The sequence below is a fragment of the Hemicordylus capensis genome, chromosome 1, assembly GCF_027244095.1.
Source record: "Hemicordylus capensis ecotype Gifberg chromosome 1, rHemCap1.1.pri, whole genome shotgun sequence".
Classification (NCBI taxonomy): Eukaryota; Metazoa; Chordata; class Lepidosauria; order Squamata; family Cordylidae; genus Hemicordylus; species Hemicordylus capensis.
In genome coordinates this window covers 200410420-200438245 of record NC_069657.1, presented here as the reverse complement: position 1 = coordinate 200438245, position 27826 = coordinate 200410420, and the positions used below count along the sequence as shown (strand labels likewise).

At 44.1% G+C, this 27826-nt stretch overlaps 1 protein-coding gene across 4 annotated transcripts in view; it reads right to left on the bottom strand.

Moving 5' to 3' along the window:
- Positions 1 to 27826, bottom strand: part of MTX2 (metaxin 2) — a 68940-nt gene that overhangs the window by 30406 nt on the left and 10708 nt on the right. For 2 of the 4 annotated variants that reach the window (XM_053283032.1, XM_053283033.1), the window contains exons 2-3: positions 7723 to 7770; positions 6682 to 6728 (exon numbers count right to left, since the gene is read on the bottom strand). In XM_053283032.1, the coding sequence (XP_053139007.1) occupies positions 6682 to 6728; positions 7723 to 7770 (95 nt within the window). Of the gene's footprint in view, positions 1 to 4517; positions 4570 to 6681; positions 6729 to 7722; positions 7771 to 9367; positions 9461 to 27826 lie in introns of those variants that run through there. The other 2 variants (XM_053283035.1, XM_053283034.1) reach the window with 2 other exon arrangements.

Sequence of the window (27826 nt, the reverse complement as noted above, 5' to 3'; positions counted from 1 at the left end):
CAGCCGCTCGCTGAGGCGCTTGCATGACTGCGCTTTCTTAAAGGTATCCTTCCGCTTCCTCCGTTTCTTTGAGGAAGGAGGCTCAGCTATATGCTTTGTTTTCTTTGGGGCTTTGGCTGGCTGGCGCTCGGCATCAATTGTTTCTGCAGCCCCGGACGCCGAAGCATGGGCGGGAGCAGTTAGCGGCAAAGAGGAAGCCTCTGGGGACGCCGCGCTCGACGAGAGGGTGAGGGGAACGCCGCCCAGGTTCTGCGGCGGCGGGGCTCCCTCCGAGAGGGAACCCTGGAGCAGCTCTTCAGCATGGGCTAACTCCATTGAGAAAGGCAGAAATGAACCAAAACTGAGTGAGTTTGGAAAGGATAGCCAATTGAACCGAATCGGAAAATAATAAAGTAATTTACCTCAACGTTTGGTGGCCGAATGGGGCACGACTCCCTTCCCACCCTTGCACAAGGGAGAGGGAGAGAGAAGGCGAATTAGCAAAGTGCTGGAAAGCCAGGAAAAGCCAAGAAATGCCAAAGGTAGGCAATGGTAGAACCAGAGCTCTCTCTTAACGTCCTGTCCCAAGCGAGACAGAACTGGAACTGGGGCTAGGAGGCGGGACCGCCTACAATCAAGTCACATGGTCCAGTTCTGTTTCAGGCATGCGCAGTACACTACCCTCACTGAGGATCTCCTACTCAGGGGGAAAAGAAGCAAGAACGCAGGAAAGCAGAGAAGTGACTGCAGAGTGCATTGGTGCTAGGGGCATGGCTAGCTGATGCGTTCCTGCTCCACCCAGTTTTGAGCACCACATTTTTAAAAGAATGTAGAGAAACTGGAACAGGTCCAGAGGCAGCCAATGAAGATGGTCAGGGGTCTGGAAAACACACTTAATGGAGAAAAGTTACTAGGTAGCTTAGCCTGGAAAAAAGAAGACTGAAGGACAAGGGGAACATGACAACATTCTCCAAATAGCTGAAGGCTGTCATTTAGAAGAGTGCAAAAATTTGTTTTCTGCTGCCCCAGAGGCCAGTGGCGTACTTTGGACCGGACTTCTGGTCCAAAGTCCGGTTCTCCACCACCTGCGGGCCTCCAATGTCCTGCAGGTGGTGGTCGCACTGCTGGCCTGTGCTGCACCACCACCAGGCACTCTGGAGCAGCCTCCCAAATTGCCTATTACTGGGGGTGGGGTGGGGGGCCTGTGGGCAGAGACTGGGACTGCGCCAGCTGCCCAAGCCTGTGCCATGAGTGACACACCTGGGACCCCAAATCAACTCTTACATGTCCTGGGTGGCTGCACCATGCTGCTGCCCTATGCTGGCTCCAGTAGCCTGCCTGGGCACAGCAGCACATCCCCACGTGCAATGGAAGGCCCCACTCCTACTCCTCCATTGCCTCCACTCGACTCTCCCTCAATCTCCATGACCAAGTGTAGACCAAAGGGGAACAGAAAAGGCTAAAGGCCAGAGCAAGTCAAATGGCTCTCCTCCTATAGTTCTGGACATGTGATCCTCCCCACTCAAAACTTGAATGGAGTTGGAGAGTGAGGGAGCCACAACGGAGAGCTGGGCTTTTTTTTTCCATGCAAAGAAGAGGGAAGAGTAAGAAAAGTGTCTGCTAATTTAAGTGGCAGGATTGTCTATGCAAACCTGGTATGCAGGTCAGTGAGAAGTATATTCAGAATTTCTTCTTAAAATACGAAGGAAAAAAGTTCCAACCTTCCCCTGAGCATGTTCTGGAGTAAAATGTTATGCAATCAACTAATTTAAATGGCAGGATTGTCTATGAAATCCTGTATAGTATCTGCAGGTCAGTGGCAAGTATGTTATTCAGAATTTCTTCTTAAAAAAAAAAAAAAAATAAGTATTTAGCCACCTAAGATAGTGACCATCTTCATGTCCTGAGGTTAACTCCATAAAGTGATGAGGAAGAGGTACTGTGTTGCAGTTTTCCTGTGTCAGACCTTGTAATTTTTTGATGGATCCACCCCTGCATGTGCACACAGGGAGAAAGAAAACCAGTCCAAAGTGAGTCCAGGGAGAGAACAACAGGTAAAGTGACTGAGTGCTGTTTGTCAGTTTGGTGTGGGGAGGGGAGCAGCTGCTGAGGAAAATTGGTAAAATAAAACCTCAACAAAATTCATGTGTATCTGGGTCTGGAAGGGCAGACATGGGGCTGTCTGGATCCCAATTCCGCAGAAGGTCTTTACTGAAGCACTTTATGTCCGTCCGTCTCCCCCCGCCCCCCCGATCCCAAGAGAGATCTGGTGCTTCAACTTTTATTGCCTGTTTTCTGGTTGTTGGGGGGCGGGAGGGAATAACTGGTACTCAATCCCAGCTTCTTTTCAAATCCCTTCCCCATCAAAAACATAAACCTGTGAAGTGGCTGGTTAGTAATTTTACACATCTGGACACATTCTTGTGCAGTACTTTGGGGGGAAAGTATGCAGTAGAAACTAGGTTGAATACTGCATGTGTCACAGTGTGTATGCATAAGGGGATGATGCTTATCTTGCCGGGGGGAGGGGGGCAGAGCCATTAGGTCCAGGCTCCAAAATTACCTAAGTGCACCTGTGCCAGAGGCAGGAATAGATCAATGGTCAAGTTAAAGGAGGGAATATTTCACTGAAATTAGGAGAAACTTCTTAACATTAAGACAGTTTGACAGTGGAATCGATTATCTAGAGCAGGGTTTCTCAACGTGTGGGTCACAGATGTTATTGGACTTCAACTCCCATAATCCCCAGCCCCAGTGGCCTTTGGTTGGGAATTCTGGGAGTTGAAGTCCAATTACATCTGGGAACCCACACGTTGAGAATCCCTGATCTAGAGGGTCAGTTGGCTCTCTGTCACTGGAGGTCTCCAAGCAGATGCTAGCCAGCTGTCGGCTGGGGATGTTCTAGCTCTCTCCTGCACAGAGGAGGGGGTTGGACTAGATAGCCTACAGGATCCCCTTCAACACACGTGATTTTCTAGAAGTTCCGCTCTACCAGGGTACAGCATACATAGTTTTTGAATTGAAGAGCGCTAGAGTAATAGAAACAGAAAAGGAGAAACACAAGCTTTACACTCTCATACCTCCTCTAACAAAGAAATGAACAACACCGCAAAGTACAAAAGTCTCTTCATCAGAAAGATGATAGAACATCACTGCTTAACACAGCTAGTAAACCAACTTTATTTTCTAAACAACACATTGCTCCAATATGTAAAGGCTTTTTAAAGAAAAAAAAACACTAGCGTATTCCTTATTACAGATTCTTATAAGCTGATACCATCCCCTTACATCAAATAAAATTGTTCCATAAAGTTTAAAATCAGATATCTATTGAAGTCATATTTATAGTCATGGCTACTATCAGCTGTCAAAGCAAAATAATATTGAAGAAAAAGATGATATTTAATATATTATGGTTAATTTATCATCTAAGTGACATGTGTAGAATTGAAACAAATAAAATGCTCCTTTGAAAAAGTAAACTTGCTTTTAAATATTACTATTGTAAGAACTCCCATAATCTTGATACATAGACAAGGATATTCTGAAAGGTAGGAGATGGGATCCAAAAGTCCATAACATCATCTACTTCTTCCCTATCAAGGAACTACTTAAAAACCTATGTACCACAAAATATAAAACCCCATCAGCATTTACTTATCAAAATAATCATGCTTTGCTAATCTTCAGGATCAAGAATATTAATTACAAATGGGATGTATGAAAAATGTCATCGATTATTATTATTAGTGCTATCCATGGAGTCAAGAAGAGTGCAGATCATGCACACACTACTGCTGTTGCAGACTCCTGCACTGGAGACCTCCAAGTTATCTTCCCATTCTAAAATTCTGTGCCTGACAGCCAGACCATCCAGGCACTATGAGGGAGGGGTGATTTTAGCTGCCCCCTCTGAAGCACAGAGGGAAGGGATCCTTTAGCTGAGAATCTATTCTTATATTTCCCAACCCCCCTTCCACTCTTTTCTGACGTTTGTTCCACATGACATTTTTGTCACTTTTCCATAAAATCTATTTTTGTTTCTTTCTAAAATGAAACCCCAAGCCAACATTTTCATGAATGTTGTTTTGCTTATCAAACTTGGCCTTTGAGTTTTTGCTCCTTGGTTTAACTAGTTCCTACACTGCCTCTCCTCTGCACTTTTTGCTCGGCTTTGCATATCCCATCAATGGACACCTCTGTGTGCTGCATTCTACCTTATACTCTACAAACCATTACTCCCATGCTGAAATCCTTGCCCTAAATACTCTGCCCTGTCTCTTGCTGCACATGCCCTCGTATTTTCCTTTTATGTTCCATATTGTCAAATTCATTTATTCCGCAACAGATTTGCCAGAAAACAGACATCTGCACTCCTGATCTTCTCATTATGCTCCACCACCCCCCGCCCTGCTTTCAATCATCAAAATGTTCCCAAGATAAAGATGTTAGCCATTAAAACCTAGACTCTCACAGACTACAGTTCCTGGGGCTGGCTAAGCAGTAAGCCCACTTCCTTTACTTTCCATTCACTTTACCTCATCTGCCACATTTCCCATCCATTGCCTTCCTGCTGCTTGTCCCTCAGAATCCTCAAAGTGTGCATGTCCAGCTCTCCAGAGGTCAGCAGTGTTCTCTCTAACAGGGATTCCCAGATGCTGTTGACTACAGCTCCCAGAATCCCCAGCCAAAGGCCACTGCAGCTGAGGATGCTGAGAGTTGTAGTGAACAACATCTGGGAATCCCTGATAGAGGGAACAGTTCAGGTCAGTACATGACCTTTCTCTCTCTCTCTCTCTCTCTCTCTCTCTCTCTCTCTCTCTCCACAAAACAAGTTTACCTCAGGTATGCCCTTCCCACTCCCAGGTGGAGACCCACTTCTGCCCTTTTTTCCTTGCTCTGTCTAGCATACCCACTTTACATAAGATATACAACTATTCTCTTTGGTCAGAGGATCAACAGAACACTGTTAGTTTTTTGCTTGCAGCTGAAAGAGTATCGGGTAGACAAGAACATGAGTAAGAAAATCTACATTTTACTGGCAGTTCCATGCCATATCTTTTAGGTGGTAGTGATACATTCTTACGAAAAGAATTCTGTCAGAAGAGCAACCACATGGCAGTGAGGTAAACCTATCTGCCGATGATTTTTATTTATTTAAGTCTCCGAAGATTACCCATTATGGACATGTAATGACTTAAGACCACACAAAAACAACCACAAAATTATTTTCATGTGGATTAAAACCTTTAAAATTTATCAACTGTCTATCTAGCACGTTTAACAGCTTACACATGGTACAGCACGAAGCAATGTGTTTTGTATCTGTGGTCATAAGTTTGCACATATTGAAAGCAGTTCTCACAGCCTGACTAGATTAACCAGGGTGGGGAAAATAGAATAAAGAACTGTACAATGGAATGCATTGCAGACAGGCTATGTAGGAGAGCAAATGTTACACAGAACATCCGTAACAAATTTGGAACTTTATAGAATACCACAGAATACAATACTATATTACATCTAAGGGTACATCAATACTCAAAAATCTCTTAATGTAGGCTAGTTACGCACGGAGCCAAGCCTCAACCACAGTGATTGTAGTGGCTCCTTGCAAGGACGGACTCTTGCTCCCCCCACAAGAGGCTGAGTTGCATGTCAGCCACTAAAAATAACTTAAAATGCATCCAAACAATAAAAGTGACAGTGCAGTTCATTCTGAACAAGAACTAATATACAATCCATTCAACACAGTATTAAAAGCCTTCCGATACAAGAAAATCTTCAGCATTCATTTTAAAATTGAAACAGAAGGAACCAGCCTTATCTCCCTAGAGGGAGGAAGTTCCATAATTGAGGTGCCACCACTGAAAAAGTCCCACCTCTTGTAGTTGCCAACTGATTAGCAGACCAGAGCAGGGTCTCTGCAGCCAATATTTAGGGACAGGCAGGTTTGTACTGCAGTAGGTGGCAACACATGTTTTTAGATTTTTTTATTCATGTGCCTGAAATCAATTGGGTTCCAAGTTAGCCTGTTTGGATTATGTGTACTTTTGGCTTTAAATCTGCTACTATTTACCCTTCTCAGCATCCATTTGCAATAAAAGATAGAGTTTTTCTATATTATACATGCAAATACCTCCTAGGGATAATCACCTGAATAAGTTAATGTTGAAACTGCCCAGTTTGACTGGTACTGTATCTATTCATTACGTTTACTATTAATGTTATGAAATAAAGCACTTTTATACAGATATTTTCCTGCTGGAAAAATTTAACTGGAAATTTTTTTACATAGCATCCATAGGAAGTCTCCACATATGGGAATTCTGTGTATACACACTGTTATGCTTGTAGGATTCTGGACTGAAGACAGAGCCTGCAACTGTGCACAGGGACAGCCGTTGTCACTAGCTACCTCATATAACCCCAACGTTCCTCTTTAAACAAGTATATTTTGTTGGGGATTATGAACTTCAAAAAGGCATTAACAAAGCCTGAAAATTTTTTTGTCCCACTTAATAAAAATAAGTCACTAACGTGCACCCAGCTGCAATGATTGGGACTCATACAGTACCACAAAGATGCACATCACCAGTTCATTCAAATGAATGAACTGGAAGTGAAGTTTCCCAGTGGGTGGGAGTCCAGATCTTCTAGGACACGTTAGCATCTGTCAAGTAGGAAATGACCATGTTTTACCTGAACAGCAAGACAGGCAGCATTGTCTGAAAGCAAAATTTGTTCCTCTGTAGTAAAAAGAAGAAAAAATGCAAGACACAATTACTACAACAGTGGCTCTTTTCCAATGGATAATTGCAGATCATTTGGGGCACAGAAATAAATGGTGTACAAACACAAGGAGACAAACTACTTTAACTCAAATCACATGCCCCATTACTTTAATGCAGTGTTAAAAAGCCTGTGGTCTGAAGTCCCAGAAATATTTCTTCTAGATATGCCCTCCCATTTATCGTAGTGTGCCAACAATTAAAAAATCCTTCCAAGAACAACAAAAAAAGTGTGTCTCAGGCTTTTTTAAAAAGAAGAAATAAAAAGGGTAATTATTCACTTCCTAATAGAAATAAAAACAACTTCATAATTCCTCTTGCTAAAAAGTAAAAGCATTCAGAAGCCTATAAAAAAACCTAAGCTTGCAGTTAATATTGCACACTGTGTCTAGGTCTGTCACACAAAAGAAAGATGACAAGTACACAGCAATAAAAATTCCATGCTTAGAAGACTAGGGCTGCTACCTATTAGTCTTCATTACTTTGCAGTCTTCTGACAACTGTAGCAGGCTGCTGAGCCCCAAATGGGGGCCATAATGTGATCTGATGATATATGAAGAGCTGCTAAAGGGAGCCTGAACCATCCTAGCCTATACATTTTAACAGTTCCTTTTTACCGAGAGCCCACTTTACCACAAGACTTCAAAAATCTGCTGCCTCAGCTATTGGTGCAGTAAATCTGCCAACCAGGCCTGCAAACCACATCATTTTACACTGCCTACAGCAGCCAATATAATGAGTCAATAATAGACCAAGGACCTTATAGGCCATGAATAGCTGGTTTATATTGGCAAATACAAGTTTAGTAAAAAACCTCTGACCAGACAAACACCACAAGTGATTCTCTTTTTAACAAGGTATCCCCCACCCGCTGTACCCACCAGACTCCAGTTAATTGTGGTGCTGCATATTTAATGAAGGCAGAGTTAACTGCAGAAAATAGAGTGCTCACCTTTCAATGGCTGATACAATGCAGCATTTTGAGGCCACGGTTCTGCAGCTGCAGAAGGAAGAGAGAAAATTCAAGTCAGAATTTTTAAAATGCCAAAATAAGCATCAGTTTGACCCCAGAAATCTCTATTTGGATATACTGTATAAGTGTTCCCTCTCCTACCGGCGACTTTGTGAGCTACCTCACAAATCACCCCTCGCTTTTCTCATGCCACAAAATATCTAGATAGATGAGGAAACACACACCCCTTTCATAACCACACTCCATTATGACCACTACAGCATGCTTATTCTAAAGTAAAGTAAAGTTGTGCCGTCGAGTCGGTTGTGTGGTCGACTCCTAGCAACCACAGAGCCATGTGGTTTTCTTTGGTAGAATACAAGAGGGGTTTACCATTGCCTCCTCCCGCGCAGTGTGAGATGATGCCTTTCAGCACCTTCCTATATTGCTGCTGCCAAATATAGGTGTTTTCCATAATCTGGGAAACATACCAGCAGGGATTCAAACCAGCAACCTCTTGCACACTAGGCAAGTCATTTCCCCACTGCTCCATTATTCTAACACCTACCAAATCTCACACCTACCAAACCATCCCTGTAGACTTTCTCAATTCTAATGTACTGCAATCATGCACTATTCTCTATCCTGACCTTTCACAGAAGGCCATTTAACTTAAGGGATTCTGCTAAGACAGTTATGGGAAGGAATACAACTGATATGTAATATCCTCTTCCAAACTGTGGTGCCAAGCAATTTTAGACAATTTTTTTAAAAATGATTAAAATTATACAATTTCAGTTATCCACATATACAAAATCAACATTATTTTAAAATGCATGAATCGACACAATCATTTTAGTACTGATTCTGATCAGTTTTCAGACTTTCTACCTTCAAGAAACCCTCCTTGCCTTGAATTGTCTGCCATGAACAATTCAATGCAGAATTGTCTGCCTCTGCAATGCAGAAGACTCCGGGGAGCATTCTAAGCTGCACACCCAGTTGGTGTGGGACACTGGCCAGACCTGTTGGGCCTCACAATCTCCCAACACTTACCTCCTCTGCACATTGCAGAAGATCAGTAGTAGTGAGCAAGCTGCCTTGCAAGGAAAGCTTGTCCACCATTCACTGAAAAACCTCTGACAAAGATGCAGAATTCTTCAAAACACAATTTTAAAAATTCTGCAATAAAACTATAAATAATGGCAAGTGTGCAACAAATATAGCAATCGGTTACCTGCCTCCCGCAACTATGAGCATATGATGCATACAATGTATGCACCATAGTAGTAGTAGCAGCCATATTCTCAATTCCCTAAGAGCAACTGAACATACTTGAAAGTTTGTGTTTTCTTCTTTTGCCTGCAAGGAAACACCATATTGCAGGGGTTCTCAAACTTGGGTCCTCATATTATGGTGGACTACAACTCCCATCATCCTCAGGCAAAATGGGAGCTGTAAACCAACAATATCTGGAGATCCAAGTCTGAGAACCCCTGCTGTATTGCATTATAAGAAGTGTGTGTGTGGGGGGGGGGGTGTCTCAATAACATGTATTCTTAGTTATTGCATGGTGTCAATTCATGGTTGTTTGCATGCTGCTACTACAAGTCATCAGTACACCCAAGTCACAGTATATATTTACATGTGGTCAGTAGTACAGATTCTAATTCATGTGGCTCTTATTCCATTTGCAGCAGCATTTCTCTGCCATCTCCAATTCCACACACAACTCTCACTGGTTATAGAAGAGATGAAAGAAGAGACACAGATAGAAGGGATTAGACAGGAGTAATACATGACATCTTCAGGTTTTCTACTATCCCACTAGACATCCTACTCAATGATTGATATCCAGAGCAACAAACCACTTGTTGAAGTACTTTACGCTAGAACAAGAACTATTGTGCTAGCTAGCAGCACTAAGTCTGGAGCTTGTGCTCCTGACTAGAGTTGTGCTACCACAAGCATGCTTGCAGTTGTGCATCTGAGGTACACTTCATTTATTTCAATGGAAGCTTTTGTGCAATAGCACTCCTGCACAATCCCCATTTTTAACACAACGAAGCATGACCCTTGTACTAGTGCACCAGTGCTCATTCTGAATGCAGTTCCTTGCTCTAGATGTTGGCCACTGTTCTCAGGAAACTGTCCCCAAATACCTTTGTAGTCTGCTGGCTAATTAGTTCATGTACTGCCAATGCAGTCATCACTTCAACCCAATCTTCCATTGTGGGTTTAAATGTACTTTTCCATTTGGAGTTACCTTTTCATTAGCAGTAAACACATCACTGTGTGGTGCTAGTGGTTGAAGGCCCAGCAGGACAACCTAATTTCAAGGGCCACTGTTTGCCAGTTTGCTTTGTACCCGTGATAAACTGGACATACCCAACAAGTGTTTCTCTGCTATGTTATACGGACCCAATTTGTTACCACAAATATTTATATACTACTTTTTAATATAACATTCTCAAAGCGGGTTTATTAAAGGGTAAAACGAGTAAGGATATTCTTTATGGAAATTTATGTCTAACCAATCCATCATGCACCATATGAATACATAGCACTGAACAAGTGATTAGCAGTACCGATAGTCTGCTATGTTTGCCAACATTGCCAGCCATAGTCACAGGAACCTTTTACCTGGGCAGTGGAAATGGTGGGGAGGCAAGTTCCTACCTGCCTCCCTGCAGACAAGCAAATGAAGCCCAGATCTTTGCCAACTGCATAGCCACACATGTGGCAGGGCGGCGATCGGCAGAGTGCTGGCAGGAGGGGGAAAGCTTGCACTCACTGCCTTTAATATTAAATACATTCACAAACATCTGTGTATCTACATGAACAAATCATGCCCAAGTGTCATAACAAAACCTTTTTTCATTACAACTTTTATTATGTTAAGATGAAAGTGTGCACCCTGGGGAAATAAATTCTAGAGATGGAAATGTATTCTTAATTCTTTAAAGTGAAAGAAAAGCAACACAAATATAGTTGAGACCACCAACAGAACTGTATGTAGCTTTTGCAAAATATTTTCTAAGGAGTACTGAACTAGGACACTTCTGGCAAAGAAGTTTAGTAAGCATGTGTAGGAAGACTGAAACCGGCAACCACCACAGACAATCATTTTATTGTGAAATAAATAAGTAGTAGTAAATTGTCACAAAAGGTCTAAATGTCTCTCAGCATTTAAACAGCATTGTTTTATTCCTCAAAAACCGCTTCTTCACTTCCATGGCTGCCACACACAAAAATCTGGTTCAACCAGTACTGTGCAGAAAATGGCTGTACAGGAGTCACTGAGACTGTTCTCATGACCACAGATCCCTGGGTATGAGGGAGTTAACCTAGAGATCCGTGGTTGTCTGGGGTGCCTGGAAGCCTCCCAACCCAGAAGCCCTGAAGCGGAGTAGCCCAGATCCGCTAACCAGGTTCAAAGTTAGGTAGGAGGAGAACAGGGCCCATCCTACTTTCTCTTCTAGTTATCTGCGCTGCCATGTGGCTTTAGAATCTTCCAGGCAGGCAGCAGCCACATGAACCAGAGAGAGTCCTGTGGCTTTCAGGGCCAGAGAAAAGAGAGCTGCTTCTTGTACGCTGCTCCCACAATGCACTGTGGTTTATGTGCCCCATCTCCTGATTTCAGCAATGGAGAAATCCACTGCAGCGTTCATGTGGGCATGTGAGCAGTCTTCCTTCTAAGCTGTATGGCTGCGCACACACACACACACACACACCCCAACACACACACACACACCAATCACAAACAGCCACTCACTTCAATCTCGCCCTAGCTGGCAAGTTGTGGGGTTTGGGGTGGCCATTTTACCGCTGCAAATGTTGCTCTGCCCAGTCCTCCCAGTGCCGCTTCCTCCATGGTGACTGTTCCTAAGTCTGCCCCGTTGCTGCCGCTGGCTGCTGCTCCCCCACCTCTGCGGCTGTTCCCAAATCCCATCCCCCGCCACCTTTCCCCCGTCACCGCGTGGACTCCTGCTGCATGCACCAAGAATGGGGTATTGGGGGGAGGAGGGGGAAAGGTGGGGGGGAGCTCCCTGCCACTCGCCATTTGCTTCACTGCTCCTTGGAGCCCAGCTCCGTCTCAACCCCACCACCACCTCAGTGACCACAGCAGAGCCTTCAGGCGCCTTGCCACCTGCACCAGAGGACGCGGCGGGGATCACCTGGGACAAGGCGACGTTGCCCACCAACATTGCCTCAGTTGTTGTGAGGATTAAAAGGGAGAGCGAGAGAGAACTTTGTGTGCTTTCCTTGGAGGAAAGGCGGGGTAAGAAATAGTAGTCGTTATAAATGCCTCTGGACCTGCGCAGAGTAGAATGCATTATTCTGAACTGTCCCCTTCCTTCATCATGCTGCCTGGACTTCATTTGAGCTAAGCATTATTAGCCCCTGAACGTCATTAGAGCGAGGGCCAGAAAAATCACCTGAAATATCTGAAGTAGAAAGAGGAAAGTGTCTGAGGATTTTCCCTCATTGCTGGACTGCCATTGCCCATGTGCAGCAGTGCATTTCTCCTCCCCACTGGCACCACATGCATAACATGATTCAGCTCTTTACCACTTATTAGTTCATAGTAACTGCCACCATCTTATTACATTCTCTAAATTACTAGCATGGATCAATCCCTATTTCAAACATACACTTATATTAAACAAGTGGGAAATAATCTGTATTTTACTTCAGAATAAATGGTGCTTGGGCTTCAGCCTTTTTTGGGGGTGTGCTTTTTCGATTAAAATAACAGCTACATTCTGATAATGTCTTTTTGATGCTGAAGATGAAACTAGATATTCCATTCAAAGTGTGACGATTGCTTCCACTTTGCATTCCAGCTTTGTTTTGGTTGGAATGGGGGGAAATAATATGGTTTCAGGTACAGCAATGCCTGGGGGTGGGATGGGGGAGGTAAAATATAATATAATATAATATAATATAATATAATATAATATAATATAATATAATATAATATAATAGAAATCCAGCTACATGTCCCTGCCTCCTTTATTCAGCCTGGCTAGGCTTATCAGGTCTGGCCTCAGAGCAGGGACAGGGAGGGGACTGAGCATCACCCTGTGCCTCCTCCATCCCAGGCTGCTTGTTCCTTGTGTCTGCCCCTCTCTGGAGGCCCCTGACACTCTCCACCAGTCAGCCTCTCATCCCCAGCCGGCTCCTTATATGCCTCCTGACAGGCTATGCATCGCCCACCCCAGTTATGGTGCCAACGCCCCTCTTTATTACCTGTAATTGACTACCCCTTACAGCTGTTGCCAGTGCTGCTCCCCCTTCTCCCTCCTCCTGCTCAGATCCCCCTCCCTTTGTGAGGCTGATGTTATCCTCGCAGGCCTCCCCTTCGGCCTTATCAGGGCTCTGCTCCTCCTCCACTGGAGCTGAGTTTATGCCCACTGGCATAAACTCCTTCTTTCCTCCTTCTCTCTCCGGCTGCCCCTCGTCCCTGTCGCCTTGGGCCCCTCTCACCACTCCATTCTTGGAGGTAAGGACAGCCGGCATCGCCAGACAATCATATAATGTAATATAATACAATAGCGCATTAACTATTTCCGGGTGGGTGGGTGCACGCACATGCACAAGAGAGAGAGATGTGTGCACATTGCCTTGATAGTGCCACCCAGAACAAAACTATTTCCGCTCACTGATTATAAAAATTAGAGGGAGCATGGCATGTGAGTTGCAGAGCCTAAGGAGGTCCTGGTCATCTGAGAGGCATGAGGTAGTAGCATGCCTTCCCTCCAGCCCACCCCCACATAGTCATGAAAACGAGCCCACAAGCAAACATTAGGCAGTGAACATTACCTCACCATTGCCTTGATTCCCTCAACACTCCTGCCCATATGATTTCATGCGCTGCTGCTGCTGTTGTTTTAAGTTTTCTTTTTTTGCAATGGGTAACAGATGAAAAAAAAGTGGTGTGAGTGGATGTTTACACATGAGACTAAAATAGTGTAAGATTTCATCCTTGGTTTCAGGATGAAATCAAAAAGAAAATATATGTTTGGTAAAGTAACATAGAGAAATATACATGCTGTTCTTCATGGCATCAAGCCGCTCTTGTTCCTACATATATTAACCTATTCTTCCTGAACCACACCAAATATATTATGGTTTTTTTAAACCTCCCTTTTAGATAACATACAAGCATCAAATTTTCAATTTTTAGTCTTGATTATACAGCCATTGTTGTTCACCTATGGTTGTAAAGCTAATGTAAAGTGTGCTGTCAAGTTGGTGTCGACTCCTGGCGACCACAGAGCCCTGTGGTTCTCTTTGGTAGAAGACAGGAAGGGTTTACCTTTGCCTCCTCCCACGCAGTATGAGATTATACCTCTCAGCATCTACCTATATCGCTGCTGCCCAATATAGGTGTTTCCCATAGTCTGGGAAAATACATGTTTGGTAAAGTAATATAGAGAAATATACATGCTGTTTCTCATGGCATCAAGCCACTCTTGTTCCTACATATATTAGTCTGGGAAACATACCACCGGGGATTCGAACTGGCAACCTCTGGCTTGCTAAACAAATCATTTCCCCACTGAGCCACAGAATAGTTAATGGGTACAAAAATAGCTTTGGAGTCACCCAGAAGTGGGTAAATACATCAGCCTTCAGGGGCAGAAGCCATAACACACTGGTAGAGAGAGCTCTTTGCATGCAGAATGTCCCAAATTCAATCCCTGGCATCTTCAGTTTAGATAAAGAAAAAGAAAAAAGCATCAGATAGCAGGTAATGAGAAAGGCTTCTGCTTGGCATGCTGCTTGGCACAGTTGCCAGTCAAAACAGACAATACTGAGCCAATGAAGCAATGACCTGAGCCAGGATAAGAAAATACAATATTATTTGTTCAATGAGAGCAGGAAACCTTTGGGTTAGATCCTAACCTGTGCAAGCAGAACAAAGTTTGTACAAGGAATCCACCCACTCCCAATGCAGCCCCCTGAAAACTTGCTCCTGAGGGTCCGGGGACCTTTGGAAATGGGATGGAATATGGCATGAGGAGGCTAAAAGGGAGAAGGGGAATCCATGGAAACTGGCCAGAAGCACCTTCCATGAATGGTGGGGACAACAGAGCACAACAAGGTTTCTTACACTCATATAGGTTAGGATTCAACCCACTGTAAAACGATCACATTAACATAGCCAATCTCAAGAAGTATTTGAAAATAAAGAAGGCTATTACCTGGGTTTTTTTCAAAGTTTGTTTCCACAATATAAACTTGACAAATAAGATTTTTCAATTTTTTCAGCATTGTTTTAAGACTGGTGTTGTGGGCTAGTCTTTGAGGGTCAGGATGAAGGTGCAACATAAAAGGAATTTGATTAAATGTTATTCTACTCTTCTGAGGGAGGGGATTGCTTTTGATGCCCACCCAGAGTTTTCAGGAAGAGGGCAAGCTTTAAATCTAATAAACTCAACAAATACGTTTAGTTCACAAGAACAGTATCAGAGGATCCTAGCATTATCCAAATTGCTTGATTTTTGGTTTTGGAGTAAACTCCCCCTTCCCCTAGGCAAAACGCACCCCATAGATATTAGTAAGATCAAGAAAGAAAATCTATGAAGGGATGGGAGGTGTCTCAACAAAGGTGGGGGGAGGGGAGAAATTTTTAATGTAAAGCATGACTCTTGCCTTGTGAACAATAGGTGAAGGCATAATTTGTAGAATAATAGGCACTAATATTACACGCTGCTTCAGTTCTGTCATATTTCCAATCCATCAAGTTGATTAATGCTATAATAACTCCACACAAACTTATCATTTGTCTAATAATGAAGTCAGACCAAGTTTATCCTTCGGCAACTGGATTTTGGTCTTTAGATGTTATTTGTCCATCTCGCCTAAGCCACATTAATACAGGGAGGAAAAACAGTGATGAGCAAACATGTGACGACGACTTAGAAATGAAAACTTGTTTGTGTATAAAGAGGCAAGTGGCAGAGCTTTCTTGCAATGTTTTGGCCAAGTAGTTTTCTGAACAGGACCTCAATGCTTTAGTATTTTATGCTGCTTCACATTCTCTTTTAGTTCAATTTATTTGTTAAACCAAAAACATACAGTACTTGAAAATACAGCCCAGTGGCACAGTAAATAGTACCAACTTAAAATCTCAGAATCAACGTGCAAAATTAGAAGGTGAAAAGTAGGAATCATAAGAACCAGTCCCAAACAGCCTTCAGTTAAAATATAGTGTAAAAATCTGATCAGTGCTTGTTTTTTGCAGCTTGTTTTTAAAGGACTACGTCTATCACCACGGCAGTTGCAAGGACATCTTCTTCTCTCTGCCAGTTGCCATGTCTGCAAATTCTCAGCCAGTGGAATTTTTCGGAGCGGTGAATGGACTCGTGAACCCTGGCAGCCTCTAACTGAAAGTTCAGCCATCATCAGCTACCCAAGATAAATTTGCAAATTATTCTGCAGACAAAAGAGTTCTTTGATTTGGCTCAGGACTCACAACTTTGTATGCATAGTCAGCAATATAGATGTGCATGGAACTGGTTCCGTGCACTCCTGGGAGGGAAGGGTTTGGGGTTTTTTTGTTTTGTTTTTGCTTTAAATGGCAGGGAGGGGGCTGCCTAGCTGCCAGCCCCCACCCCGCTGATTTCCCCCCGCTGGCGCTCTTCCAAAAAGCAGGCGCGTGGGGCTGCTGCATGCCTCCTTGCAACCCAGACCAGTGTGCCACACATATGACCTACACTTGTGCGCACGGCACACACGCGTGTCAGCCATTTACATGGCAATGCTGGTCCAGGCTGCAAGGAGACATGCTGCAGCCCCATGCGCTCGCTTTTTGGAAGGGAGCCGGTGGGAGGGAAGCGACGGGGCGGGGACTGGCAGGTAGGCAGCCCCTTCCCTGCCATTTAAGGAAACCCCTCCCCTGCCTTCCAAAGAGGTTCTAATGCCGGTTGCTGGAACCGGTTGGAGCACCGAAAGGTTGTGTGCACATCCTTAGTCTGCAACTACAGTATCAAAGGCTAAGAGGTATATTTACACAAACTGATGAGTGCAACATCAAATGATATCTGTGCAATATCAAAGGATATTTTTGCTTTGGCGAAAAGGCCATCACAGATGAAACACTAAATGGTTTTGCTGTTACCTTAAAAACGGTATTTAACACAGCCCATTCACATCTTAAGCTGCAAGGGTTTTAAGTGAGCATGATGCAGTCCATCCCTAGTCATTCCCTGTTTAACTGGACCAGCTTAAATGCCTCTTCGGCCAATGCAGTGGGTGTGTTTTAGACCTGTGAGCTGAACTCACAACTATCTTGGCTGGTGAAAGCCAGTCTGGAGGCCTTTGCTAGCTGGCAGAGAAGAAACAGTGCTGGACAGTTCAGTGTCTGTGATCCTTGTCCATGGCTAGTAAGGCACAGGGTGGTCTTAATGAGATGGGAATCTACTAGGGATGTGAGAACAGGTCGATTTTGAACCTGTTCAAAGTCAAACTGGTTCTGTCGATGGCTCAGACTTGAGCTGACCCCCCCCACACACACACACAACCGTTTGGCTCAACATCAGGCTGAAACACACACACACAGGGCCATTTGGCGGGGGGGGTTGACGAATATTTTAAATATTAAATTTTAATTTTTGTACTTACCCCCTCTACAGGGGGTTCTCCAAGGCCATGGAGGGGTCAGCGGATGTTCCCCCTTCCCCTGCTGGCCTTCCTTATGTATAAAAGTGCCCAGTTCAGGTGATCTACTGCCCTTTCCAGTCCTTGCCCCCATCAAAGTGGCCATTTTGGAGGCTGCCGAGCATGCACAATGGGCTCTGCATGGCTGGGTCATGACCCAGGCCATGCAGGGGCCCACTGCGCATGTGCAGCAGCCTCCAAAATGGTCACCATGATGGGGGGCCAAAGATCACCCGAACCGGGTGCTTTTATACATAAGGCAGGCCAGGGGAGAAGACATCTGTGGACAACCCCCCCCACCCGCAGCCTCGGAGAAGCCCCTTGGAGGGGATCAGTAAAAAAATAAAATTAAAACAAAATTAATATTCACGAAACCCCTCCGAACCGAACCGAATTGGAGGGGGTGAGGGGGCGAAAACAAACTGGCCCAGTCCAGTTTGGCCTTGAACCCAAATGGGCCAGCTGGTTTTGTGCACACCCCTAGAATCTACCAGCAATCTTCCCTTCTTGGGAAAAGCTGCTGAGCAAGCAGTTCTACTTCAGCTCTGGATGTATGTTGATCATACCTTCTTAGTCCGATTATTTGGACTGGGTATGACTCTAAATTGCACTTGTGTACTTGGAAGATGTCACTCATGAAAGACTGATAGAGACTCTAACACTCTCTTAAGCCAGTTACAACTTCTGCAGATTCAGGCTGAAATGCTAAGCATATTTCCTAGGAAGCAAGTCCCTCTGAACTCAGTAGTACTTACTTTTGAGCAAGCATGCTCAGGATCATGCTGTTAGGATCATGCCAACTCATGGTCAGTAGTGTCTGACCATGAAGTGTTGATAGCTTACTAATGGTACCTGGAGGAGGATTCATGAAACTGTTCTAGCGGTTCCACTAGTTCTGCACAGGGAAGTCCTAAAGCAGTGTTTCCCAACCTTTTCCATCCGAAGGCACACTTACATTAAAAGAAAAACTGGGGCACACTGCCAGCCGCCACCACCCCCAACACTTATTCTTTTCGTGTGCGTGGCAGCCAAAACGCCACTACACAATCTTTATTTTTGCTTCTTCCTCCTCCATCCCAATAGCATGTGTTGCTGCTGGGAACAAATAGCCCTAAGGGAGTGAGTTAGCTCTGAAAGCAGTGAATCTAAACTCGTCGCTTTTGAAGCTGACTCGCTCCCTTATCCACCAGGAGGGACACATCTTTCCCAGTGCATTATGGGACGGGTCCATTCCAAAGGCAGGGAGTTTAAGCACCCGCTTTTGAAGCCGACTCAGAGTGAGTCAGTGCAACACACCAGCCAAAGTAGTGTGCCAGCAGTGTGCTGGTGTTTCCGGCTGGGAAACACTGTCCCAGAGGGATGATGGCCAACTGCTTATCATCAATTTCGAGACACTCCCTATTGGGTATATCAGAGTTTTGTGTCACAAACTACTGTGCTGCTAGCATTAACCTGTTATTTTGGAAATTCTTTTTACAGTACCACCCTCATCCGTCACCATACATGCTTGCTGCCAGCAGCTCTTTTCTCACTTCTGTGTTTACCTCAGGATACCCAGCTGCATAACAAACTGCACCCAATACCTCTAAAAAGTAAACTCACTAGAGTGCACAGTTTACAGCATGAGCCAGTGTAATAGTGCAAACAAGTACCTGATGATTTCACAAACACATTCACTACTAAACATCAGAACTAGGGGATATAGCAGGGGACTAGTACTGATCCCCCAAACTAGACTTCTGTGGCTAACACCCTTCCAAGAAAAATCCTTGTTAATGCAGATTTAATATGTGAATTCAACATTTCTCTAGTAAAGAGAAATCCCAACAAGAGGAACAAAACAAAACAAAAACAAACAAAAACACCCTGACCTTTTTCCTAGATAGATACACAGGCAAATTTATCCAAGCACTATTCGTTCCCTTTAAACATTAAAAACTTAATTTAAACCATCCTTCTAAGTAACTCACAAAGACATGAAAATGCAGAAAAATTTAACTACTTCCAATTTTAAAATAACCTTTATTTTAAAATGTAAGCCTTTAGTACTTCAGTGAGCCTGCAGTCAGTTTGGAACTATAGTTAAGAGATCACTCTTCCATTAGTAATGATCAATAAAGGCGGCACAAATACATACCTTTATGAATTAGCTGCCTCATCATCATAATCTAATGTAAATACCTCTACGAAGACATGATCAATTTCAAAATGTACTCAGACCCCTCTCATAAAATTGACTTCATACTGAATGCCAGAAACTGACAAGTTCATTGAGCTATACATTCACCCCCACCCACTTACTTGCGTCTGTCTCTGTGTGAACTTCAGGGTTCAAGAAATGTGTGAACACATCCATCATTATTCCTTAAATAAATTAAATAAGTTACAGATCTAATAAGAAATTCTAGCTAAAAACCATGGTCTGGATCCTAAAGTGCCTTCTACAAGTAGAAGGGAACTTACACTCATGGGAATTGTTTTCCACCTCACCCATGAGTGTTGCATGTGAAATGTGAAACTAAATCCAAATACATTCTTCCACATGCACAAGAACTCAGGGTTATCCAGTGAAATTAACTAGCAGTAAATTCAAGACACACAAAAAGTAGACATTTTCACCAACACAGATGTGGAATTCACTGCTACAAAACGGACACATTCGAGAAGGAGAAATCAATGGCTACTAGTCATGATAGCTATGTACTACCACCAGGTTCAGAGGTAGTGCACTTCTGAATACCACTTGTTAGGGAGTAATGGTTAGAAAGGGGAATTGCCTTCATCTTCTGTTCATGGGCTTTCCAGAGACATTTGGCTGGTCGTTGTGAAAAGCAAGATGAACTAGCTGAATCCAGCAAAGCTCCTCAAGTTCTTAAAGGATCATTTTCCTCATCCTTAGTATAATGTCCTTTTACCCCAAACCCTTAATTCACCATAACAGCAGTGGATCTGCAAGCATGCAGATAGAACCTCTATTTACAACCCTCTTTGCTAATTCCAGCTTCTTCAGGGCAGTCATCTTAACCTCAAGGGGAAAAATTGTTCCTCAAACGCCAAAAACTCTTTGCATAAAAATACACATACATACACACCCCCACAGTTTTGCTCAGAAGCAAATAATCATACACTGTGCAAGAGAATGGAGAGCCCCTACATCCTTGCTGGCTTTCTGGCTTCATACTTTTTGTATCTTCAGGGAATTTTTATTTTTTATTTTTAATGAGCTAAATCTGTGAGCTTTCTTTTTAAGCTTACTGTAGTGGGCTACATAAAGGGTTTTACTTCTCTGCTATCCTCATCCTGCTACCAAAGTCATATAGCTGCTAAATTCATTTGACTCCTTACCCTCGTCTATATTTTGCCACTGGGACTGTAATGTTTCATCACTGGGGCTCTCCCACTTGTGGCTAGCTCCCTTGTTTTGGACAGTTATGGTGAGAGACTCCCTAGCTTCAAAAAGAGTATGTGTGAAGCAGTGTTCCCTCTAAGGCAGGCCTGCACAACTCAAATGACCTGGTGGGCCGAAACTGACCGTGACATGGCTCATGGGGGCCAAAGTCAATTTTTAGGGTACTGATTATTAAATTAACACCTAATATCAATCAATTAATAAAATAAAATAAAATTGAAATTAATTAAAATGAATTTAATTAAAATTTAACTTTTGAAGTTCTGGCCGGGCAAGAATTAATTTAAATTAAAATAAAATAAATTGAATTAAAAATTCTAATAAAATACATACAATTAAATCTGTACAAAATACACAATAAAATGCATTGTTCTTCCTTTCCACCTCTCCCAAAATGGGGCAGTCTTGGGGAGAGAGAGAGAATGGAGCAGTCTTGGGGAGAGAGAGACAGAGCGAGAGAATGAATGGAGCAGTCAGAGAGAGAGAGAGTGAGTGTGTGAGAGAGAGAGAGAGAATGGAGCAGTCTCAGCGAGGGAGGAAGAGAAAGAGAGAATGGAACAGTCTTGGCGCACGCGCGCACGCAAGAGAGAATGGAGCAGTCTTGGAGGAAGAGAAAGAGAGTCCGTTCACTGTCATTCTGGAGGTCCTCCTCCTCCAGTCCTGGCAACGCTTTCTCTCCCCCGCTGGGCTCCCTCCCTGCCTGCCATTTGCACTCGCCCCGTCTGCCAGGGCCCGCCACCACCAGGCTCCCTCATAGGGTAGGGCCGCCGTCCGCCGCCTCCCGTGTCGTCCTCCTCCCACCTCATCACCGGCACCATTTTTCTCGCCGCCGATGCAAGCCGCTGAGGGGATGGCTACAGGGTGCGCACGTCTCCTTCTCCCCCCGCCCCCGCCCGGTGGTGGCGGCACACAGCAGCAGATAGCAGAGCGATGCTGGGGCCTGGTGTCTGGCCCCGCGTCACTTCCCAAATGCAAGGCGTGCCTGCGCAGTTAAGTCTCTTAACTGCAGGCGCGTGCGCCTCGCAGACGCACACGGTTGGGAAGCAACGCGGGGTGAAACACCAGGCTCCAGTGTCGCTCTGCTATTTGCCTCTGCTGCTGCTGGGGAGAAAAGGGGGAGGGGAGGGGGTAGAAGGACACACACACACCCGCAGCCATTTCCTCGGCTGCGCAGCGGCTGGAATTTTTTTGGGGGGAGGGGGTTAAAGGAGGTTCGCAGCAGGTGGAGGAAGGGGAAATGTAGCCCTGGGGGCCAAGAAAAAAGGCCTCGCGGGCCGCATTTGTCTCCAGGGCCGCATATTGTGCAGGCCTGCTCTAAGGTGTACGCATACTCACACTTTTTTGATGTACACTCAGTTAATTTTAGATTCCGTTCAGTTTTAATCAGGATAGTCCCTCTCTGAAATGCATGTGCATGCATGCTGCCTTGATACTGCCGCCCAGAACAAAACTCATTCCGCACACAAATGAAAAAATATTAGAGAGAATACTGGTGTGAAGGTAGCTTGCTGTCCTAACGCAACTCAAACCAGGGATGCACATCCAAGCAGGTCTGAAGAAGACCTCTAGAAGCAATTAAAAGTGTTGAAGAACATGCAGGCTCTTCTGGGAGCACAAAAATCTAGTGCATTTTATGCTTGCCTAAATTCTATTTGTCCTCATGAAATGCTGCTTTCTGCCTGCTTTATTATAGCACACTTTTATTCCACTATTGGAAGCCATCTTGGTGGTCCCAGTGTGGACAGAAAGTGTGGGGTATAAATATTTTAATAAATAAAGATATGGTTCCAATCTTTCCTGTCCTTTGGTCTCCTAGAGGCTATAGCTAAAATTTGTTCAGCATACTGCATTTATCAGCCACAACTTTATTGCTTTCCACAATATAATTAGAACATAACTTTGTCTGTACAATACTTTCAGCAGATTATTTTAATACTAAATTGAGATTAGGTATGGAACAATGAGACAGGGTGGCACAACAGCAGATGTTAATGGCACATCTGAGCAGATGCAGAGGGACCTTTGACTTTGTGACACAGTCAGTCCTGCATTCCTGCACAGAGCAGACAGTCATGCTCTGCTGTTGACCACTCTCCAATCCAGGCCAGGGAACACACTAGGGGTGTGCACGAACCGGTTCGGTGGTCCTTTTACAGACCGCCAAACTGGTTCAGAGGTCCAGTGTTTGGATGATTCAGTGGCGAAGGGGATTACCTTTAAGGAGCAGGGAGAGTGCCCTTAAACCCCCCACCACATTTCCCCTGCCAGTGCTGTCACCAAAACTGCTGGCGTGGGGCTGCTGCATACCTCCTTGCAGCCCCGGTCAACACTGTACCAGAAGCGGCCAGTGCACATGCACACATCATACACAGGCCACTTCTGGTACAACATTGACCGGGGCTGCAAGGAGGTATGCAACCCCACACCAGCAGTTTTGGTGACAGCACCGGCAGGGGAAACACAGCGGTGGGTGGAAGGGCACCCTCCTTGCTTCTTAAAGGAACCCCCCCCACTGCCGCCAAACCATCCAAACACTGGTTCATGCACATCCCTAGAACACACCACCAAGCTGCATGGGCTAAGGAGGCACCCTCTCATGCTTTGGACCTGATTTGTGGCACACTGTTACCAAGAGAGCCAACCACCACTGCTCTGCTCTATGTTAAGTATATTTTTATCACTGAAAGTTCAAAGCAGTCCTAGGGATGGGACCTAAGCTCAATGTTAGAGCACCTGCTTTCCATGCTAAGTAGGGCTGGGAAAGACTCCTGTCTGAAGCCCAGGAGAACCACTGCCAGTCAGAGCTGAACCGCTAATAGAGAGAGAGAGGGAAAGAGAGAGAGAGAGAGCGAACTGGTTATATGAACATATTTTCAACATATCGGTGTTACAAGGGATTACTTTTTACACCAGGGCTGCACAACTTCGGCCCTGCAGATGTTGGACTACAACTCCCATCATACCTGACTATTGGCCACTGTGGCTGGGGATGATGGGAGCTGTAGTCCAAAAACAGCTGTAGGGCCAAAACTGTGCAGTCCTGTTTTACACCACGACTGCAATTCTTCTTCCCACATTCTTCTTCCCACGCAGCTTTGATCACTGATAGTTTGCAATGGGCCAATTTAATATTTTAACACAAAGAAAGTCCATCAAGCTTGTTAGTTGGTGAACTGCTGGAATTAGGGTTTTGTCTACAAAAGCCATCTGCGTGGAACTTTACGTCAGGGCTTGACAATTCTTAGGCACCTGTTTACCTTGGTGGCTGGGAATTTAAGTATGGCGCCTGAGCCAGTGGATGGATGGATGGATGGATGGAACCAGGAAAAGACCATGCAAGGCAGGGGCAGGTTGCTCCTTCTTCCAGTCACATAATTGGTCCATCACCTGCCTGAGCCAGATGGATGTGACCAGAAGGAGAATTGAGCATGCAAAGCAGGGAGCACACCGCCTCCCCCCGTTGTTCAGTGACACCAGTGGATCCACACACCTATGGAGATGAAGGCATTGATGCTGAGGGTGAAGGGAGAGTGTCTCTGCCCATGGAGCAAAGGGTAGTCTGGTCCTATATTTTTGGCCCAGCTCCTAGAGCCAAAGAAGATTTTTCAAGGCCTGCTCTACATATGTATATTATGAGCTCACTCTAATACATCAAAATGCAGCTGAGAGTTTTCTGAACACCTCTGAAGTGCTTTGAAGATGAACTTCTGATGAATAAGAGATCAGCCAGCAGATGGTAAATGTCTGTTTTTTAAAACAGTCATTTTTCCAAGACCAAAATATCTGATTAGAATGGTATCTCTCAACATTTAAACAAACATGTTTTTCTCCCTCCCAGAACCCCTTCCTCACCACCCACCATCTACAAAGGTGAATGGATGCTTTAAAAAATTCTACTAATCTATCATTCCTGCAACCGTTTTTCTGACCTAACATTATCAGCTGATATTTAAGAAAAAGTTGTTGCTGTAAGAAAGATTAAAGCCTGAAACCATATGAAAACCAAATGTTAACTTTCAAGTGATATAGGAAATTCTTTGTCTTATCCTGATGGTTCATTTGTGACACATGTATGATTAATCTCTATAAATCCCCAAACATTTCTAAGGGATAACAGGTTGCATCAGTTGCCTCCCTCAAATAGATTTGAGCACTGCTTTGTATGACAACCAGTTTGAAATAAAAGCATCTGATTATCATCATTCATAATATTAGAAGAAAAAAATGTGTTGTTCCTTTGGTGTGAGCAGCAATGTTGTGCAGATCCATGACTAAAACAGTAAGATCTTGCAGGGAGACTTGCAAGCGAATGATTTCTTCATTATCCAGTCAACATTATCACGAAAAGCCTCTTAACGCTTCATAAATGATTTGGTCATCATTTTATATTTAATCACTAGTGCATTAGAGTACCAGACTATGCTCAGCATGTTCAAACAAATGCAACTTACCTAGTGTAGAGGGAATGTTTTAGAAAATTAACATTCACTGTACTGCTAAAGTACTGCAGATGGACAAGAATGAAAAGCAAAGCTATTATGTTTGGCAGAGACTATATGCTTTCTCCAGATAGGAGCGGATGCCATTTTTTAAAAAGTCAACATCCACACAGAAGTCATGACCCGCTCTTTGGTCAAGAAAAATCTCCCAATATATTTCTAAAAAGTAAAATAAAATCACCCTAGAGCAGTTTAAGTACACATTCAATGAAGAGCAATGTTTTATAGCTACTATTTCACTGTAACAGTTATAGTTAATTGGAACTGCATGACAAAGCTATTGTTTTCATGAACAGGATCCCCTATTACTAGCCAATCAAATTTCATTTTTATTACATATATAAAGAGTTTCTCAATTATGACTGCACTACCATGCATACATAATAAGGATGCTGTTATTAAGGGAAAGGGAGGAACCGAAAATAAATCCATTACTATTTTAAGAGGTACTTCTTCAGATACTCATTTATTTCCACCCTTTAACGACATTTGTGTGAACAATAATGCTCAATTGGGTTGGAGTGATGGTAATCTCTTCTAGAATTCAGGATAGCTTACCCAGCCCTTCTACCCATCCTCCAAGGAGCTCAAAGTAGTATTTTAAAAGGATTTTACCCTTTTTAGCCTCACAACAATCCTGTGAAGTAGAAGGCAGGTTAGGCTAAGAGAAAAAGATTTGCACAAGGCCACCCATCATAAGAACATAAGAAAATAAGAACAGCCCTGCTGGATCAGGCCCAAGGCCCATCTAGTCCAGCATCCTGTTTTGCACAGTGGCCCACCAGATGCCACTGGAAGCCACAGGCAGGAGTTGAGGGCGTGCCCTCTCTCCTGCCATCACTCCCCTGCAACTGGTACTCAGAGGCATCCTGCCTTTGAGGCTGGAGGTGGCCCACAGCCTTCCGACTAGTAGCCATTGATAGATCTCTCCTCCATGAAGTCATCCAAACCCCTCTTAAAGCCATCCAGGTTGTTGGCTGTAACCACATCCTGTGGCAGAGAGTTCTACAAGTGGATCACACGTTGTGTGAAAAAGTACTTCCGTTTGTTGGTCCTAGACCTCCTGGCAATCAATTTCTTGGTGTGACCCCTGGTTCTAGTGTTGTGTGAGAGAGAAAAGAATTTCTCTCTCTCCACTTTCTCCACACCATGCATGATTTTATAGACCTCTATCATGTCTCCCCGCAGTCGTCTTTTTTCTAAACTAAAAAGCCCCAGGTGTTGTAGTCTTGCCTCGTAAGAAAGGTGCTCTAGGCCCCTGATCATCTTGGTTGCCCTCTTCTGTACCTTCTCCAGTTCAACAATGTCCTTTTTAAGATGTGGTGACCAGAACTGTATGCAGTACTCCAAGTGTGGTCGCACCATAGTTTTGTATAAGGGCATTATAATGTTAGCCGATTTATTTTCAATCCCCTTTCTAATGATCCCTAGCATTGAATTTGCCTTTTTCACAGCTGCCGCACATTGAGTCGACACTTTCAACGAGCTGTCCACCACAACCCCAAGATCCCAATCCTGGTCCGTCACCGACATCTCAGATCCCATCAGCATATACTTGAAGTTGGGGTTTTTCGTCCCAATGTGCATCAATTTACACTTGCTAACACTTAATCGCATTTGCCATTTTGTCACCCACTCACCCAGTTTGGAGAGATCCTTTTGGAGCTGCTCACAATCCGTTTTGGATTTCACTACCCGGAAGAGTTTAGTATCATCTGCAAATTTGGCAACATCGCTGCTTACCCCTGCTTCTAGATCATTTATGAATAAATTAAAAAGCACCGGTCCCAGTACAGATCCCTGGGGGACCCCACTTCTTACTTCCCTCCATTGTGAAAACTCTCCATTTATACCTACCCTCTGTTTCCTGTCTTTCAACCAGTTAGCAATCCACAAATATACTTGTCCCCTTATCCCATGACCGCTAAATTTCCTCAGGAGTCTTTGATGAGGAACTGTCAAAAGCTTTTTGGAGGTCCAGGTAGACTATGTCAACTGGATCACCTTGATCCACACACTCATTGACACTCTCAAAGAACTCCAAAAGGTTGGTCAGGCAAGACTGACCTTTGCGGAACCATGCTGGCTCACTCCCAGCAGGGCCTGTTCTTCTAGGTGCTTTACAATTTTATCCTTGAGGATGCTTTCCATCAATTTGCCTGGAACAGACATTAGGCTAACCAGCCTGTAATTTCCCGGATCGCCCCTGGATCCCTTCTTGAAAATCGGTGTTACATTTGCAACTCTCCAGTCCTCTGGTACAGAGCCCGATTTCAGGCATAAGTTAAATATTTTAGCAAGGAGGTCGGCAATTTCACATTTGAGTTCTTTGAGGACTCTTGGATGGATGCCATCCGGCCCTGGTGATTTGTTAGCTTTCAGTTTTTCCAGACAGTTTAGAACATCATCCCTTGTCACTTCTATCTGACTCAGCTCTCTAGCCTCCATTCCTAAAAAGCCTGGTTCAGGAACAAGTATATGCTCAGTATCCTCTGCCGTGAAGACAGATGCAAAGAACTCATTCAGC